This window comes from Perissodus microlepis, chromosome 23 (genome assembly GCF_051167445.1).
Source record: "Perissodus microlepis isolate ML-2025 ecotype Zambia chromosome 23, ASM5116744v1, whole genome shotgun sequence".
In the NCBI taxonomy this organism is placed as follows: Eukaryota; Metazoa; Chordata; class Actinopteri; order Cichliformes; family Cichlidae; genus Perissodus; species Perissodus microlepis.
Window position 1 is genome coordinate 24,950,229 of NC_140482.1, and position 16,656 is coordinate 24,966,884.

Consider the following 16,656-nt stretch of genomic DNA (forward strand, 5'->3'; position numbering starts at 1 on the left):
AGAGGTTTCCCTCTTCCTGTGGTGATAAAAGAGAGAAAGACAAGCGGAGTTCTGGTTTTGGTCCCTCAGTCTCAGATGGATTATGGCTCCCAGGAGGATGGAAACCAAACCGGCGATCTTCTGCCTGAAGACGCTGCTGCTGCTCTACTCCTTCATCTTCTGGGTAAGAAAACCTGTTCTTCATGTCTTATTTTAACTTCAGCTAAATCCTGTCTCACAATCAGATCCAAGAGCTCAACGGGTTTGTTTAAAACATGTTTAAACTGCTGAAATGTCATTGAAATCCTCAGACTGAAATATTTTGAATAGGTGTAAATTTGATAAATTTTAGAATAAGCTGCATTAATTAAACATGCAGGTGAGTAGATAAAAACTTCAACCAATTTATCTATTTTTAAAGTGGACAAAGTCAAAGGTCATAGGATCGGTAATTATCTGGATTCTGAGGAATGAGTGGGATGAAGCCAGAGCTCTGACACCAACCTGAAAATGAAGACATGGACCTCCGGAGAGGGCACTGCTGAAACAACACCTGATAACAGGAAGCAGTCATGTCAGTAAAGCTGATCAGAATATTCTTTCTTTGTCTCATTCAGGCTCAGGTCTGGTTGTCTTAGTCCAGCTCCTGTTTTGTTTCATAATCAACAGTCTGTATTTCCTAGCCATCTTTAATTTGTTGTTGTTAGTTTGTCCAACTTTTCACTTAACCTTTATTTTCTAGGCCTGATCAGTTGCTCAGTCCTATTTCTTATAAAACTTGCTGTACAGTTTGTTTTGCAGACTAGATTGTTCACTAGTTTGTTTGTTTTTTTCCTAGTCCCAGTTATTAACTTTCTCAATACATTGCCCTGTTGATTAGCAGCCTAGACGTGGTTGTTTATTGTTCATAGTTGCTTTCCACTGTAACCCATACAGCTATATTGCCCTAGACTGATTTTTTTTTTTAAACCATCCGGTTGGTTGTGTACCATTGATTGTTACCTAATGGATTATGCTAGTTACTTTCTAGTCCTCAATTTTGTTTCTTCACAGTTGTCCTAACAAGGCCTGAATTCTGGTGCTAATTTTAGTCCAGTCCCATTTACAGTCTAGTCTGGGCTGCTACCTGTTCCTCATTACAATCTTCTCCCAGCTGTTGTGTTGTTTTTTTGTTTTTTTTTTACACAGTCCTGTTTGCAGCCCTCTGTGTAGTTTCTATCTCAGTTTGTTGATTACTCTGAGTTGATGTTTTCTAGTTGCTTGTTGCCTAGGCCACCTTGATGCCGATGACCTAGGTTTTTCAAAGAGTCTGGCCATATCATTGCTGCAGCAGTTGACTAACACTACTATCTAGCCAGTCCACATTGTTTCCTTTTTAGCTAACTGTTGCCTACAAAACCCAGATTGTTGACTTGTCTGGTTTCTCGTCTTGTAATGCCTAAAGTTTCCATACCCTGTTGTTGAGGAGGATTCATTGTTTTGTATTCCTGATTGTTTACTTCACTGCTGTTTTTTACGGGTCGTTACCTTGTTTGAATTGTTTGCCCAATCCTGCAAATTGGGCTACATTTGTTTTTTGACTTATCATTTATGCTGTTAGTTTTATAGGTGATAAACATTTTCTTGTCATTGTTGTTGCTTCCTATTTATCCTAACAAGGCCTGATTTCTGTTAAGAGTTTAGAGTATCCCTACTTGTTGCCTACAGTAGTCCTGTTTTTCCCCATTTTGTTTCCTATCCCTAATTTCTAAGCAGTCTGTCCTGTGGTTTTCTAGTGCCTAAATCTGCTTAATCTACTTGTCATGAAAACAATGGTTGTTGCTGCAACAACTGATTGTTGCCTACCTCTGGCTGTATCCTAACATTGCTGGTAAGCCCCAGTTATTGACTGGTCTGTGTTGTTGTCATATAGAGTTTAAGTCACTTGGCCATGGTTAATGCCTAGAGATTTGGGAGCCCAAATCATGATCTTGTCCAGGTTGTTGCCTTGTCCTGGTAGTTGCCTAGCCATTTTTATTGCTGTTCTTTCTATTGCAGTCCAGTTAGCTGTATTGCCCAAGATATTGCCCCAGCTTTAGCTGTTGCATAGACTGAGTTCATCGAGTTCAGCTTCTTTTCCAGTCTTGGTTGCTATTGGATTTTTAGCCTCTGATCATTGTCAGGTCCTTCCTATTGCAGTGGCCCATTTGTCCTAATGAGGACGGTGTTTTGTGTGGTCTTAGAGATCTAACCAATAGCACAGACTAACTTCCTCTTGCTCTGAATGAGATTTCAGTGTTGGAGAGACTGTTTTCTCTCGATGGACGCTGACTGTAGTTCAGTCTGTCAGAAAAATTTTACCTGCTGAGTATTAAATTAAATTTAATTATCATTAAATTAATATTTAATATTGACCTTATCTGATCTATTTATTTTCCAGATTCAAACATTAGTCTTTCATAACAGATTTTACAACAAAATAATCTAGTGCAGAATCATGTAAGTCACATTTTACTTTAAATGTCATTGTCTTTGTTGCTGGCACAAAGTAAATGATAAAGATATCGAACATTATTTCCCGGTCCATTTATTGTTGAAGTGAATCCGATTTTTTTTACTCTTCCCAGACACAATCTGTTGTCTGCTGCACAAACACAAACTCCCACTTTTATCCCGAATCAAACCAACCTGACGTGACTCCAGCTGACAGACGGCTTTCTTGTCATCTGCGGAGTGTTTCAACATCCCAGCATGACTTCTTTTGAAACGCTCATACAGGCGCAGCAGGCAGCCCGGCACGACCGGGAGTCAAAATCAAATGCCTCCTTCATTTATCTCCTGCCAGCAGCCAGTGCCTTTTCTCCTCTTTCATCCTGTGCCGGTCTTACTCCCAAATCTGATCAGGCGTCCTCATAAACCACCTGAACAAGACATAGTATCCAGATAGAGAGCTGGCTCATCAGAAAAATTAGTTATAAATCATGAAACTGATATTTGCATGATAGGTCCTCAAGAGAATTTACAGTGATTTTCAAAACAAGGGAATTTCACCTTGTTAGAACCTTTTAAACAAACCTTTTAATCAATATGTCAGGTGATTTTGTTTGTACACTGTGCTCAAATATTGTTATATTTTTAGTTTGAAAGGCTGAAATCAGATTCACGGACTCATGTAGCATAGAGAAAAATTAAGAACCAAACTGCAAGAAGAAGAAGAAGAACTGCAGATTTGAATCACATTTCATATGTTTTTTTGTTTTAATTTATTAATTTATTTTTATAATTACCAGTTTTGACAAGGAGGCTGGTATTGAGAGTTGGTGATGGTGGCCCGGGTGCTTTTAAGTGCTTTGGTAATTATTTTTTATTGATTTTTATGATGTCTGTGGACAGTTGACTTCAAAATAAAGGCTGAGATTGGTGTTGGGAATGATATGACCTATGGACACCTACCCTCCTCCCATTATGCCCCACAATCTTTTTCTTTTAAACACAAATATATTTAAATATATTTGTATCATTATAGAAACCTGGTCTATAAACACAAACCTACCACCTACTCTGGTAATCTCAGTGTCCATCTTGTACTACATCTACTGACAACCATTCATCCAATCCACTCTGACTGGGTGGAGCACACATTTCCACAGTGGTGTTTTTTGGGAATGTTTTTGAGGACATTCACTGACATTAGTGCACTCTGAAACCTCTTTGCTGCTAAATTTAACTGTCACAACTAAGTGCCGAACCGTAAAATGGATGCAATTATTATTGAAGACATCCGATGAGCTACCCCGGAGTACAACGAGTGAATTAAACTGGAGTGAAAACACCACTGCAGACATTATGAGTTTGTCAGAGTTACTTTTGCTCTTCTTCTGTCTGCAGCTGCTGAGCTAAATTCTTTCAGCTGGTTTCAGCTGTATGTAGCATCCAGTTTGTCATGGGGATGCTGGTCCAGCTTCTTTTCCCATCTGTTTGTCACTTTGTCACTTCACTGTCAGGGTCTGCAGAGACATGTGGTGCTTAATTACAGTCCCAGCTTCTGTGTGCGGTTCAACACGTCTGCTGCACAGCTTTAACTTCTTTTGCAGATTAAACTTTTGCAATAAGAATGATTTCTTTTGACTGGACAGAAAACATTGTAACTTGCTTTACGTACCAACTGTATAAAACTAAAACGCCTTTATGCTTCCTTATGAATGAATGATGAGTTTATAAGGGCTCTGTGATCATATGAGGTTCGTGTCTTCATCAGCTGTTTGTGAACACTAAGGTTTTTGTTGATTTTTATTTTTATCATGGCTATGTAGTCTTTTCACTAAATTACTAAATAAATAAATAAATAAGAAGTCTACATCTTTTTTTGTCTCATATTATAATAAATTATTCAATCCCCAACCAAGTAAAATGATAAAAACAGCCCAGGTCGTTACAAAAATTATTTGTTACTTTGTTTTTACACTTGCACATCAATGATTTGGCTCTAATTTGAAATTGTACTGTATAACTGTATATTTAAATGCTGCTTTTGTCCAGTTCTTCAAAATAGCCACTAAATATAGCAACAGGCATATCATCATAAAAGTGATGTTAGCTAACATAACATATATATTTTAAAAAGAGAGAAATTCGCACTAATAAACCATCTACCAAAATGTTAGTGGGTTATTTTGTTTTTTTAATGGAGCAGTTAATACAATGAACTGAAATAGATTAAAATGCAAATTACAATCAATCAATGTAGTGTTTTTAAGTTTTTCTTTTTTTCTTTTCTTTTCTTTTTTTTTTACACTCATTTTTTTTAAACACTCCTTCAGGTGACAGGGGTGGTCCTGCTGGCGGTGGGGTTATGGTGGAAGTTCATGTTGGGTCCCTACATGTTGCTGATCTCTAGCAGCCCTTCCAGTGCTCCCTACGTCCTCACTTGCACCGGCGCTGCCATTGTCCTGTTCGGACTGTTCGGCTGTTTTGCCACCTGTAGGGGGCGTCCCTGGATGTTAAAACTGGTGGGTCTTCCAGCTTACTCGGAATTTGTTAACAAATGTCTGACTAAACCTTTTATGAGTTTTTTTTTATGTGACTAAAGGTTTCAAAATTAAAAATCTCTGCTAACTAATATATCTATCAAGTTTTTAGGTTTAATGACCAGTTAACTTGCTCATTCCGTATGGTGTGACTCCTTGTCCAACCTCATGACCTTTGATCTCTCCTCAGTACGCAGTGTTTCTGTCTCTGGTCTTCATGACTGAACTCATTGCTGGGATCTCTGGATTTGTCTTTCGTCATGAGGTCAAAACACACTTGAGAGTTTTCAGAATACCTTCAAAAAACACAGCTGCTCATCCTGACCAATATCTGTCTGTGTTTGCATGTTTAGATTAAAGGGACATTCCTCACCGCCTACAGTGCAGCAGTGATGAGATATGACGGACGAGATGACAGGAGTCTGGCAGTGGATGGTGTCCAACGCAGAGTAGGTGTTTTCCATGATCCACTCATTAATGTTTCGTAAGTAGTATATTGGAAACTAAAAAGTTACCTCTAAACTTGCCAAGTATCTTAATAAAAAAAGCAACTTTTGGGTGGTCCCTTATTCACAAAGGGTCACCACGGGAGGAAGTGGCACGTTTTATGCTGGTTGCCCTTCCTGACATAACCCCAAAGGATTTTGTGTCTTCTACTGAGACCAAACCAGGGATCTTTTACTTGTCAAGCTAAAGTCCAAACTGCTAGTCTATGGAGCATTTTACCTTATTACCAACACCTACATTTGTTCTTTCTTTTGGGTGTTCCTCAGGGTCATATTGTTGGTCTCTTATAGTTTTAACTTTTAAACAACCCTCTGTGGCATTAATTTTATTTTATTTCTTTAGAGAGCAAATATTTCACTTTACTTCTTGCAAGCCTGTGGGTCCCTATTGATGGATCAGTCAACAAAGTTGTCCTCCCCTTGTTTTACTAAAGGCAATAAGGGGTACCAAAAATGTCAGTGTCACTGTTATATATGCATACACACACATATACACACTCCTGTGGTAGCAATCAAATATATTTCAAATATTGATGCACATGTTTTATTAATGCAGTTATTCAAACATATAAAAATGATATAACTACTTTTATTTTATTAAACATGTCTCATGTCATTAAAGAACAAAGATTTTAAGGGTTGGTGTGATAACTAAATATGCAGTCTGCATGAGGACAATAACATACAATAGAGATAATTGATTTCCTAATAAAAAAAACAAAAAAAAAGCAAAAGGAACAATGTCAGAGACTTCATAGGCAAAGAAACTTGCTGATATGTCCAGCGTTCTTTTATGCAGATTTTACACTGATGACGTCTTTCGCACATTCAGAAACAAACATGATGAGATGTTGAAAAGTGGTGATTTGGTTGTCTCTGTTTCTTCAGTTACACTGCTGTGGAGTTTATAATTACACCAGCTGGTTCAGCAGTGCGTATTTTCCCATCAGTGGGATTCCTACCAGCTGTTGTGTTCATGTCTCTGACTGCAATGAAGCAGACCTGAAGAACACCACTCTGGCAGCACAGAAGGTCTACAAAGAGGTCAGGAAGGCACAAATAATACATGAAGAAAATTCAGTTCCCAAAAGTTTTCATTTGCATTTGCTTTTCTGTGGAGATTATTAAGATTATTATAATTATTAAGTCTAACAACCACAATTATGCTAAGTGGTCACATGATGGTGATCCATCAGTCTGTATTTACTGCAAATCACTTTACCCTGTCTCCGCAGGGTTGCTATGAGCTGGTTGTGTCCTTCATAGAGAGCAACATGGGAATCATTGCTGGAGTTACCTTTGGTATTGCCTTCTCTCAGGTACTAAACATGGCCTTTGGAATCAATAGGAGACAATAGGAGACAGTGACACTGAAGCAGAAATAAAATCCATCTCTCTGTGTGTTTTAGCTGGTCGGTGTAACTCTGGCCTGCTGCTTGTCTCACTTCATCAACAGCAACCAGTACGAGATGATCTAACAGGTAATCCACACGTCCCCGGCACTAACCTGTCACTTTCTGATGGACACTAACTAACCAACCAAGGTGTAGCGTAACTAACCAAAGCTACACTTAACCCACCTGAAAGTGAGATCTAACAACAAAAGTATCCTAAACTAGAGTGCTTATGCATAGGAAAAAATATAATAGGAATGTGTGCATAAAGCATAAAACACAGCTTTGGTAAGAAAGTACTTACCAGTAGAAAAGGGCTATATAAGTCGCAAATCTAGATCTTAACCTACTTCTAATTCACATCTACCTTACTTCAAACCTACATGTAGACCTTGAACTAAACCTAACTTACATCAAACACAGAGAACCTAGCCCAAATCTACACTTAAAACTACCCCAAACCTAGAGATACACAACCAATGCAAGTCTAGATCTTGACCTAAATCAAGCCTAACTAATACAAACTGAGACCTTCACCTATACAAAACATTAACCTTTACCCAACCTATATAACCTTTCACAATCCTACATCTAACCTGACCTACCTCAATCTACCATCTACCCCAAGACTATACCTTAAACCTACTCCTAACCTAAACTTAGATCTACACCTTACCTGCGGGGATAGCTGGGGGCAGGGATAGCTCAGTAGGTAGAGTGGTTGCCCCATGATCGGAAGGTCGGGGGTTTGACTCCACTGAACGGCTACCCTGAGGTACCGTCCCTACACACTGCTCCCCGGGTGCTGCATTGGTGGCTGCCCACTGCTTGAATGGGTTAAATGCAGAGGAGTAATTTCCCCATGGGGACTAGCACATACACATTATGACATTATTATTATTATTATTATTATTATTATTATTATTATTATTATTATTATTATTATTATCTCAAACCAAGTTAAAACCTAAAGCTACACCTAGCCTACCCCAAGACTCAACATTAAACTTACTCCCAACCTAACTCCAACCTCATAACTATATTTGATGTACCCCCAACATAGACCTACACCTAACTTACACTAAAGCTGAACACACCCAACTTTAATCTAAAGTTTACCTGACCACATTCTCAACTCTTTAAGTGAATGTAAAACAAGCATGTGCTGTTGTTTACCTCCATCTCCTTTGTCTGTGTTTTCTTTTGCAGGAAAGTGAATAAGATGTACATCACCATGGAAACCTTAGGAAAAACACACACATACAAACACGCACTGTTAGCATTCCTGTTGTATTTATTTTGTGTCTTGCTGTGAAATACTGAAAATTGACCCCTTTGTGTTCTCTCCCTTTGTGTTGTTAGGATCTTTCTTTGTATGTGTGTCAGGCTCAGGTCCTGAAAAAACCTGTTGTCAGTAACAATCATATTCAGAAAGCCCTCTTAGGGGCACCAGAACACTTGAAAGGCTTTCACATTTTTAGGTTAAAGTTGAAATTTGATTCTGTGGCAGTGTGCTGTGTTTGAAAGACGTGTTGTTCATGTTTCATATTCTGTGTACTGTGATGTGACAGATTTTATATTTCTGTTTTCTGAATGACAAACTCACTGATAACTATTTGAGACATGCAATGTTTTCAACAAAATAAATGAGGCTGCGTGTTGTGTCGATAAATCCAACATAAGAAAGCCTTACATGTAAAATGTAACTTTACCTTGACATAATAGCATCACACAGTTGCTGCAGCTTTGTCAGCTCCACATCCATGTGAATCCATCCACCAGAATCTCCTGTTTAACCACATCCCCAAAGGTGCTCCATTAGATTGAGGATCTGGTGTCTGTGGAGGCCAGTGGAGTACAGAGAACTCATTGTCAGGTTCAAGAAATCACTTTGAGATATAGTTTCGTGACATGGTGCGTTTTCCTAATGGAAGAATTATTAGGATAGTTAACAATACTTAGGTAGACTGTGGCGTTTAAACAATGCTCAGTGTGCCAAGAAAATATCCATCACACCTTTACACCAGAAAAAAACTAAACCACTGATACAAAGCTGGAGAGACCCTTTCTTGCATGTCATTCATCAAATTGTAAACCTACCATCTGAATACCAAAGCTGCTATCTTCTCGAGCTATTTTCTCTTAGAGAGCAATCATATGTTCAGAGTCGCTTAAATCAACTTTCTTTTCCCTTCTCATGCTCACTTTGAACTTCAGCAAGTTGTCTTGATTATTTTATACATGCCTAAATGCATTAGTGCCATGTGATTGGCTGATAAGATATTTGTATTAATAAGAAGCTGACACGTATACCTACTGCTGTTTGGCATTATTTAAAAAAGAGAATCCTGGTAATAAACTAAAATACACAGTGAAAATAAATACTTCATGGCTGGGGAAGAATTCAGTCGTAATATAATGTGGAGCCAGACGGGGGCAATGTTTTACACATCCATCCATTAGAGACAGACCACCATTCCCACTCACATTCACACATAACCAGTGTTGGGTAAGTTACTTTAAATTAGTAACTTAGTTACATTACTAGTTACTTCTATCAAAAGTAACTCAGTTACTTCAAGTTACTCGTTACTTTCAGAGTAACTAGTTACTAGGGAAAGTAACTTTGGTTTTACTCAGAATTCTCTTGTTAATGTGTTGCTTCCGTAACTGGATACCCAGCAAGATTGCCAGTCTTCTAGCTTGCTTACTTGCCACAAGTGCACTGTGCCACCTACCAATAGAAAGGAAAAAATAATGTGCACATTTCCATGAGAGAAATCCCACACCTGATTCTATCCTAGCCTGCTTTTTACATCCAACACAAAAACTGCAGTTGTGGTGCTTTCGATTGTACTCAGAACTCGGAAATTCTGCCTTCTGAATAGGAAGATGTAGGTAACACCAGACTGCAGATGAGCTGCATACAGAGCTGGACTGGGACAAAAAAATCGTCCCGGGCATTTTGACTAGAGGCCGGCCCACCATTATAGGAAAAATCATAAAGCCTTTGAATGAAAATAAACACTGTTGTGTCAGTGATGTTCACTGTTCTGATGGTATATATGTATCAATCTATCCATTGTTTGTTGCAAGACTCAGATAATTATTTTTTTAAAAGTGAGACATTTTAAATGAGAATAAGAAAGTATTTCCTTGTGCCCCCCTTTCCCTTTTAATGCCCTACATGGACCCCTGGCAACACTTTGCTAGACCCGCCCCTGCACAGTTACCAGCTGTCAGCTACTTAGAAAAGGATCCTGGTGTTATTTGTCTCTCAGAAACAGTTCATAACTTCCCTTCAACTCATTCATGTTAACTAAAAGGTAAACCTGTTTCTCCATCACAGCTCTGATGATTCAGTAAGGACATCTCCTGGTTTCATCTTCATGTTTCCCTCTCATCACATAACCAAACCGACATCATGACCAGCAGGTTTACAGCTGTGGCTCCAGCAAACATCAGCTGATACTAGAAATTAATATTAAATAAATTCTAACAACAGCTGATCAAGCTTAAAAGTGCTGCTGTTGTTTACCGCGACATCCGCTGGTTTCCTCTTTCTGGCGCAAAGTGGGCGATAAATAAACAAGAGAGAAAAGCCGATCAGCTGATCATTGATCAATTTCATGATTGAAGTAGAAACAGGAGAGGGAGGGGGAGAGGATGAGAGAAGAAGAGGCAGCTGTGCAGCGTAAACACAGAGTAACTCCAGCTTTGTGTCTTTTTCATTGTAGCTGAAGTCCGGGACAAACTGTTCCTTTTCACCTCAATACGAAACGCATGATATTTTCTCTGAATACGAGACGATTCCGTTTTTTACGGGACGGTTGGCAACTCTAATAATTAACCTTATGAACAAAATAAAGTTCAACATCAGTAACATAGCACCCACCCAGCTGTATAGAAACTCCGTCATGCTAGCTAGCACGCAGTACGAAAAAGTCAGCATAACGAAAATAAACTCCACCTAAACTTGGTTTATCTGACCCAGATAGACTGCAGGTTATAACTTCTTACCTGAAGTTCAGTTCACCTGACACTCTCGGACCAGCGGCCGCTTCGGGTCTCTCCTCTTGCCTCCCTTTTCCTTCATCCACCTGCTGGCTTCCACCACTTGCTAATGTTGTTGAATCTGTGGAAGCTCCGCGATAGCCACCACACGAAGTAACGAATAACGAGCCTATCTAAATCCCAGTAACGAGTAACGCGTTCCCGGTTTTGGCATAATAACTAGTTACCGTGCTCGTTACCACAATAATAACGTAGTTACTGTAACGCGTTACTTAATAACGCGTTAGTCCCAACACTGCACATAACACACAATTTAGGATCACCAGTTAAGCTAGCATGCATGTTTTAGAACTGACTGTGGGGAACCAGAATTCCCTGAGTGAATCCATGCAAACACGTTAGAACATGTGAAATAATCTTTAAAATACTCATTTGTGGAAATGAAAACAACAGCATGAGATTGTGAAAACCTTCCTCATATGGAATCAGAAACTTCTAGTGAGTTTTAAAAGTTGTAATATTTTAAATTAAATTTGTAATGAACATTTAGTAACATCATCCTTGACTCCTTTGAAATATAATCTAGTTTGATTTTATAATCATTATCATTATATATATTATTTGATCTATATCTTTTGATTTATTTGAGCTACCTTACTAAGTCCTGATGTACAAAATAAAGGACATCTTGGGCTTTCCGTTGATATCTGATGTGTTTGGGTGGTCTCTGTTACCTCCAAATAGGAAGGAAATCACAAAAAACGTTTCATGGGAAGATTCTCTTTTCCTGGGTTCTCAGGAGGATATTGATGTTTATTTGTTCATACAAAAGTAACATTTATTTCTCCCCAAAGAGGGGGGACAAGGTTGCATCAGTCAAAACGTGACAAACAATATAAAATAAAACAAAGTCTTAATAATATATTTAAATTTTAATGTAACTACTGTTTTCGTTGTAAACCTTAAATGTAAATAAATATATTATTTCCAAAGGTTTACTTTTATTCAAGTCAGATTATAAACAATGCAACACTATCCGAAGTTCTCCGTGACGTCACACCCTCTGTGATTGGCTGTGATCGTGATCCCATGTTTTGCTCCGCCCCGACTCTCTTGCCTCCCTAACAACCACCACCGTCTGCAAGATCCCTTTTCCTGACAGCTTTAACGGGCAGAAGCAGCGACTTGGTACCCAGGAACCACAGCCGACACACGGTAAGCTGACGTAGGCGCATTGCCGCCGGTGTTTACCCGTTTTAAAAGTAGACTTAGCGAGCTAACGGTACCCGGAATCACCCGCTGGCTGGGGTGGCGAGGCTAATAAGAGCAGCTGTGCGGTCATTTGTTCCGGTTAAAATGAAGATTCAAGCGGTGTAAGCGTCGCTAATTCACAGTTACATAGACTGGATGGATGGTTTATTGGTCCCGCCTGTTCAAAGGTCCCCTGGTTTAGCTTTAGAATGAAGCAGGTAGAGGCCGGTGCTTTTATCGGACGGCGCTGTGATTCCCCTTCATTTCCGTGTTTTCTCCTGCAGACCCCCCTCCTCCTCTGCCCGGGCTGCCACCGCAGGTGTTCACGCTGTTTTTAAAAAACGTTGCCAGCACCTCACGTTTCTCACGTTTATTTGCATGCGAGGCTGTGGCTGTGCAGCACAGAGAGATTTAAATAATGCAAACCGATCTTCAGCAGCAACAGAGGTGGCTGAATATGAAGTGAGTAACGGCGGTGAGGCGGGGGGAATCCGATGTCAGATAATGGATGCAGGATATACTGTTAGAGCTCCTGGCTAGTTCCCCCATCCCTGAGCTCTGTAGTTAAATCATGAAGGCCTCAAATGACCCTGCAGATGTCATGGGTGTCCAGCATGTCCAGGAGATGTCCTGGACATGCTGGGTCTCTATTTGAAGCTGCTTCATCCTTCCTCCTCTTCCTTTTGTGTTTTTATATCAGGTTTATGCCTCTGGGGTCAGCTGGAGTCCTGCAGCAGAAACACGGGGCCCTCAGCTCAGGAGCTGGCCCGTTTTGGAGCAGTGAGTGCCTCCGCAGTCTCTCAGTAATCCTTTAAGGAGCATTAGCGGGCTAAGTTTGGCGCTGCGACCGCTGGCCAACACGGGCCCTCACCAGCCGCCATCATGCAGATACCTGACTCCTACAACCAGAAGAACTCACTCTTCAACGCCATGAACCGCTTCATTGGCGCCGTCAACAACATGGACCAGACAGTGATGTTGCCCAGCCTGCTGCGGGACGTCCCGCTGGACGACAGGGATGACCTGAAGCCGACAGAGAACGGGGATGGTGGGGATGACGGTGGTGGCACAGGTAGCACCAGTCCCGCTCACGACAGCGCCTACTTCCAGCCTGATGCTGACATGTACAGCTCATACATCCTGCTTAAATCCATCCGCAATGACATCGAGTGGGGCGTCGTGCAAGGCGAGGAGTTGCGGAAGGAGAAGGCGGGTGTGGCCAGCATGGTGGTGGCAGAGGAGGATGACCTGGAGAAGCAGTTTCACTTCCACCTGAATGGACTCCACGCGGTTCTGTCGAAACTGACGCATAAAGCTAACACACTGACGCATCGCTACAAGGAGGAGATCGGCTGCGGGAACTGAGCGCTGAATGTCCTGACGGTTGGCGCTCTATGGGTTTTAGCTCAGTAACTACAAGCAAAGGAAGGAGCATGTGCAGACGCCCGAATTCACTTAAAAGCTTTTTCACAGCCTACAGTGGTGGATATCATTGTGTTAAATTAACTAGCCAGTCCCAAAAACGGTGAATAAAAATATCTGCAGATTGATTGTGATTGTGTGACTGGAACAATTTGGGCATTTTTTGTCAAATAATGAGAACTACAATTTTAATAACAGTTATTCAGTCAACTGAGTCCTTGTGAGGGTCGTTAAATCATCTTAAATGCCACTTTTTTTGTATTCACCGGCAGCTTTTTGGATCTCATTTTGGCACATGCACTGATGCTGACTTCATTCATTATAGCCGATTTATGCTTTGGTCTTTTTGAAGAGACTTGGCAGGGACATCAGTATATGTCACTAAGCACAAAACTGATTCAAGCTTTAAAATTCTGAATTAAGTCTGGATCTGTGCTACTAAACAGTAAGTCAGTACAGTAATGAATTTGTAGAGAATGTTTTCACATGAAATCAAATCACATCAAATTAATACGTTTAAGAGATAGATGATGGGTATGCAGGAGAAGGACAAAGGATCTAAAATTGATTAATTTTGAATATTTGGGTGGTTTCATCAGAAGAAATCTGTTGCACTTCTAAACTACTGTAAACAAACATAACCTTAAAAAAAAACCCTAAACTAAACAATTTTAAATGAAATAGGATCCTGGTATAATCCCTGTGGAATGCCACTGAGCCAAAAATCTGTCTCTGATTCCAATAACTCTTTCTTTGGCATACTTTAAACACCTGAATCCACTGTTTGTCTTCTGGATATGACATCTTGTTAAGATTCGGCAGATTCGAGTGTCTCTGCTCTGAGCTCCCTACAGCAGTTTGTAGTTAAAGAGCTAAAACATGTTCTTCATGGACTTCCCTTTTTTTTTTTCCTTGAAGACTTCGTCTAGGTGGTGGGCTGCTTGCATTCTATTTTCAGGGTTGACGTCTGTCCGTTTAAAAGAAACAAAAAAAAATCTCCTGACATCCTTCATTTCATGCTGCAAATTCCAAACTATGCAAACACACGAGAGCACAAAAGAAGCTGGCTTGACATTTCTGTACAGCTTTAGACGCACAAAAAGGAGAAAATATGAATCCTTAAATTTCCCAATAGTAATAAGAACCCAGTTCTCATGGTGCATGATCATTCATAACCTGTTAACATCTCCTGACAATCGATTGTAACCAGACCACAAATTCTCAGTTTTTTGGTTTAACTTAAATGTGGAAGTTCTGATATTTTAAAGATGCCACAGTTTGTCCATTTATTAAAGGACTAAAGCACCTTATTTTTAAAATTTTAAGGAGTTTGGCAGAAACCCATTGTTTTTGTCTGGTTTCAGCTGAATAAAAGAGAAGGTGTAATGAATGGTTATTGGCTGATTTTTGAACTGAACTTAAAGAAGCGAATGTTTTGTTTGTCGTCTCAAAGCTTTATGTTAATGAATTGAACACTGTGCTTGATGGTCGATGACATGTGAAGGCGTTCTGGAGTCTGTGTGTGTATGTGTGTGTGAAGAATGCTGGGTGTACATATACTGATGTTTATTGGTTTTTCTATTTCTGTCCAGTTTGACCATTAAAAGATTTTGGTGTGTATTTTTGGTCTTTTCGTTCATCAAAACTTACTGACCACATTTGGAAAAAAATGGTTTCCGTATCGCTGCAACCATCTACAGCTCCAGACCACGTGTTACCATGACAGCACTAGTGGCATGTTAGCATGCCGAAGAAAGGTGACCGTGTGACGTTTTTTGTTCTCATTTCTGTCTCTGCGCTCGAAACAGAGCTTCTTCCTGGAGTTTGTGGAAAAGTGGCAACTGTTGTAGTTTAACCCCAACAATGATCTTTGTCCAACACTAACCCAGCAGTTTTAATGGTAATTAAAAACTGAATCTGCTAAGTTTCAGAGGTAGAGGTGGTTTCAGATGCTTTTTTAAGGGATCATTTTGCATTTCATTATGTTGTGGTTTTGCGGACATGTGACCACTAACCACATGACATTAAGTTATGGTAAATGGCCTGTATTTGTATAGCGCTTTTACTAGTCCCCAAGGACCCCAAAGCGCTTTACACAACCAGTCATCCACCCATTCACACACACATTCACACACTGGTGATGGCAAGCTACATTGTAGCCACAGCCACCCTGGGGTGCACTGACAGAGGCGAGGCTGCCGGACACTGGCGCCACCGGGCCCTCTGACCACCACCAGTGGGCAACGGGTGAAGTGTCTTGCCCAAGGACACAACGACCGAGACTGTCCAAGCCAGGGCTCGAACCGGCAACCTTCCGATTACAAGGCGAACTCCCAAGTTATCATTTGTGATGTGTGACAATCATGGTAACTGAATGATCAAGTAAATAAGGCCCCAGTCACAGGCCTAGAAACCAGTCTGAAACCACTTGTCATGAAGGAATTCATATTATTGTTATTAAGTATTTACCAACTGTTTGCTGACGGTTGATTGCATTCAAAGGGGAAATGATAGCTAAAGCCTCTGTTACACAGTCATGTTAACATTTGTTCCTAGTGCCAGGTGGTCACTAGGAACAAATGTCTATTCCCCAACCAGGTGACAAATACCTCCTTATGCTTGGTTTAGTTGTTGGCGTCTTGCAGAGGTCATATTTTTCTTTGAAGTGATGGATTTGTCCACAAACTCCATCCAGCTGCCCTCTGAGCTGTAGTGAAACAAAAAATGTAACGAACTGGAAATGGAGGCCCTTTGCCTCATGCCTTGTGTGCACGACATCACATGAGAAACCTCAGCAGAAAACCCCTTAATAAATGTTTTAGGCTAAATATCTGGGAGCATGTTTCTATGACTGTGGACTCCCAGAAGTGGAGCTCTAGGTAAAGTATTTAGATATCTGACAGCAGATTTGCCTGTAGAAACCAAAGCTTCTCATGTACGAGGCACATATTCACAGGGCTCACCACAGCAGGTAGCGCCACATGTTTGATTTGGCATATTTATGCCAGATGCCCCGTAAGGATTTGTCTATCCTCCTGGTCTCAAACCTTCATGTGTTAAGGAACATAATATCTTTAAAATAAT

The 16,656-nt window shown here is 40.3% G+C and overlaps 2 protein-coding genes and 1 long non-coding RNA gene across 3 annotated transcripts; 2 read left to right on the forward strand and 1 right to left on the reverse strand.

The window, feature by feature from the left end:
* The first annotated feature begins 18 nt into the window (after positions 1–18).
* LOC146361555 (tetraspanin-7-like) lies at positions 19–8,771 on the forward strand. The gene is made up of 8 exons (XM_084920759.1): positions 19–163; positions 4,779–4,967; positions 5,176–5,250; positions 5,339–5,434; positions 6,380–6,535; positions 6,727–6,810; positions 6,901–6,972; positions 8,095–8,771. Exons 1-7 carry the CDS (start codon positions 83–85, stop codon positions 6,967–6,969), a joined length of 750 nt encoding a protein of 249 aa, XP_084776885.1. The 5' UTR covers positions 19–82; the 3' UTR covers positions 6,970–6,972; positions 8,095–8,771.
* On the reverse strand, positions 6,426–11,962 carry LOC146361556 (uncharacterized). The gene is made up of 5 exons (XR_014799398.1): positions 10,906–11,962; positions 8,598–8,723; positions 8,062–8,127; positions 7,562–7,712; positions 6,426–6,525 (listed from the first exon to the last, which is right to left on the reverse strand). It is a non-coding gene; the product is annotated as an uncharacterized LOC146361556 (long non-coding RNA).
* A 23-nt stretch (positions 11,963–11,985) lies between these two features.
* LOC146361557 (mid1-interacting protein 1-B-like) lies at positions 11,986–15,192 on the forward strand. The gene is made up of 2 exons (XM_084920771.1): positions 11,986–12,114; positions 12,851–15,192. The coding sequence occupies exon 2, from the start codon at positions 13,033–13,035 to the stop codon at positions 13,513–13,515; it is 483 nt and encodes a 160-aa protein (XP_084776897.1). The 5' UTR covers positions 11,986–12,114; positions 12,851–13,032; the 3' UTR covers positions 13,516–15,192.
* The last annotated feature ends 1,464 nt before the right edge of the window (positions 15,193–16,656 follow it).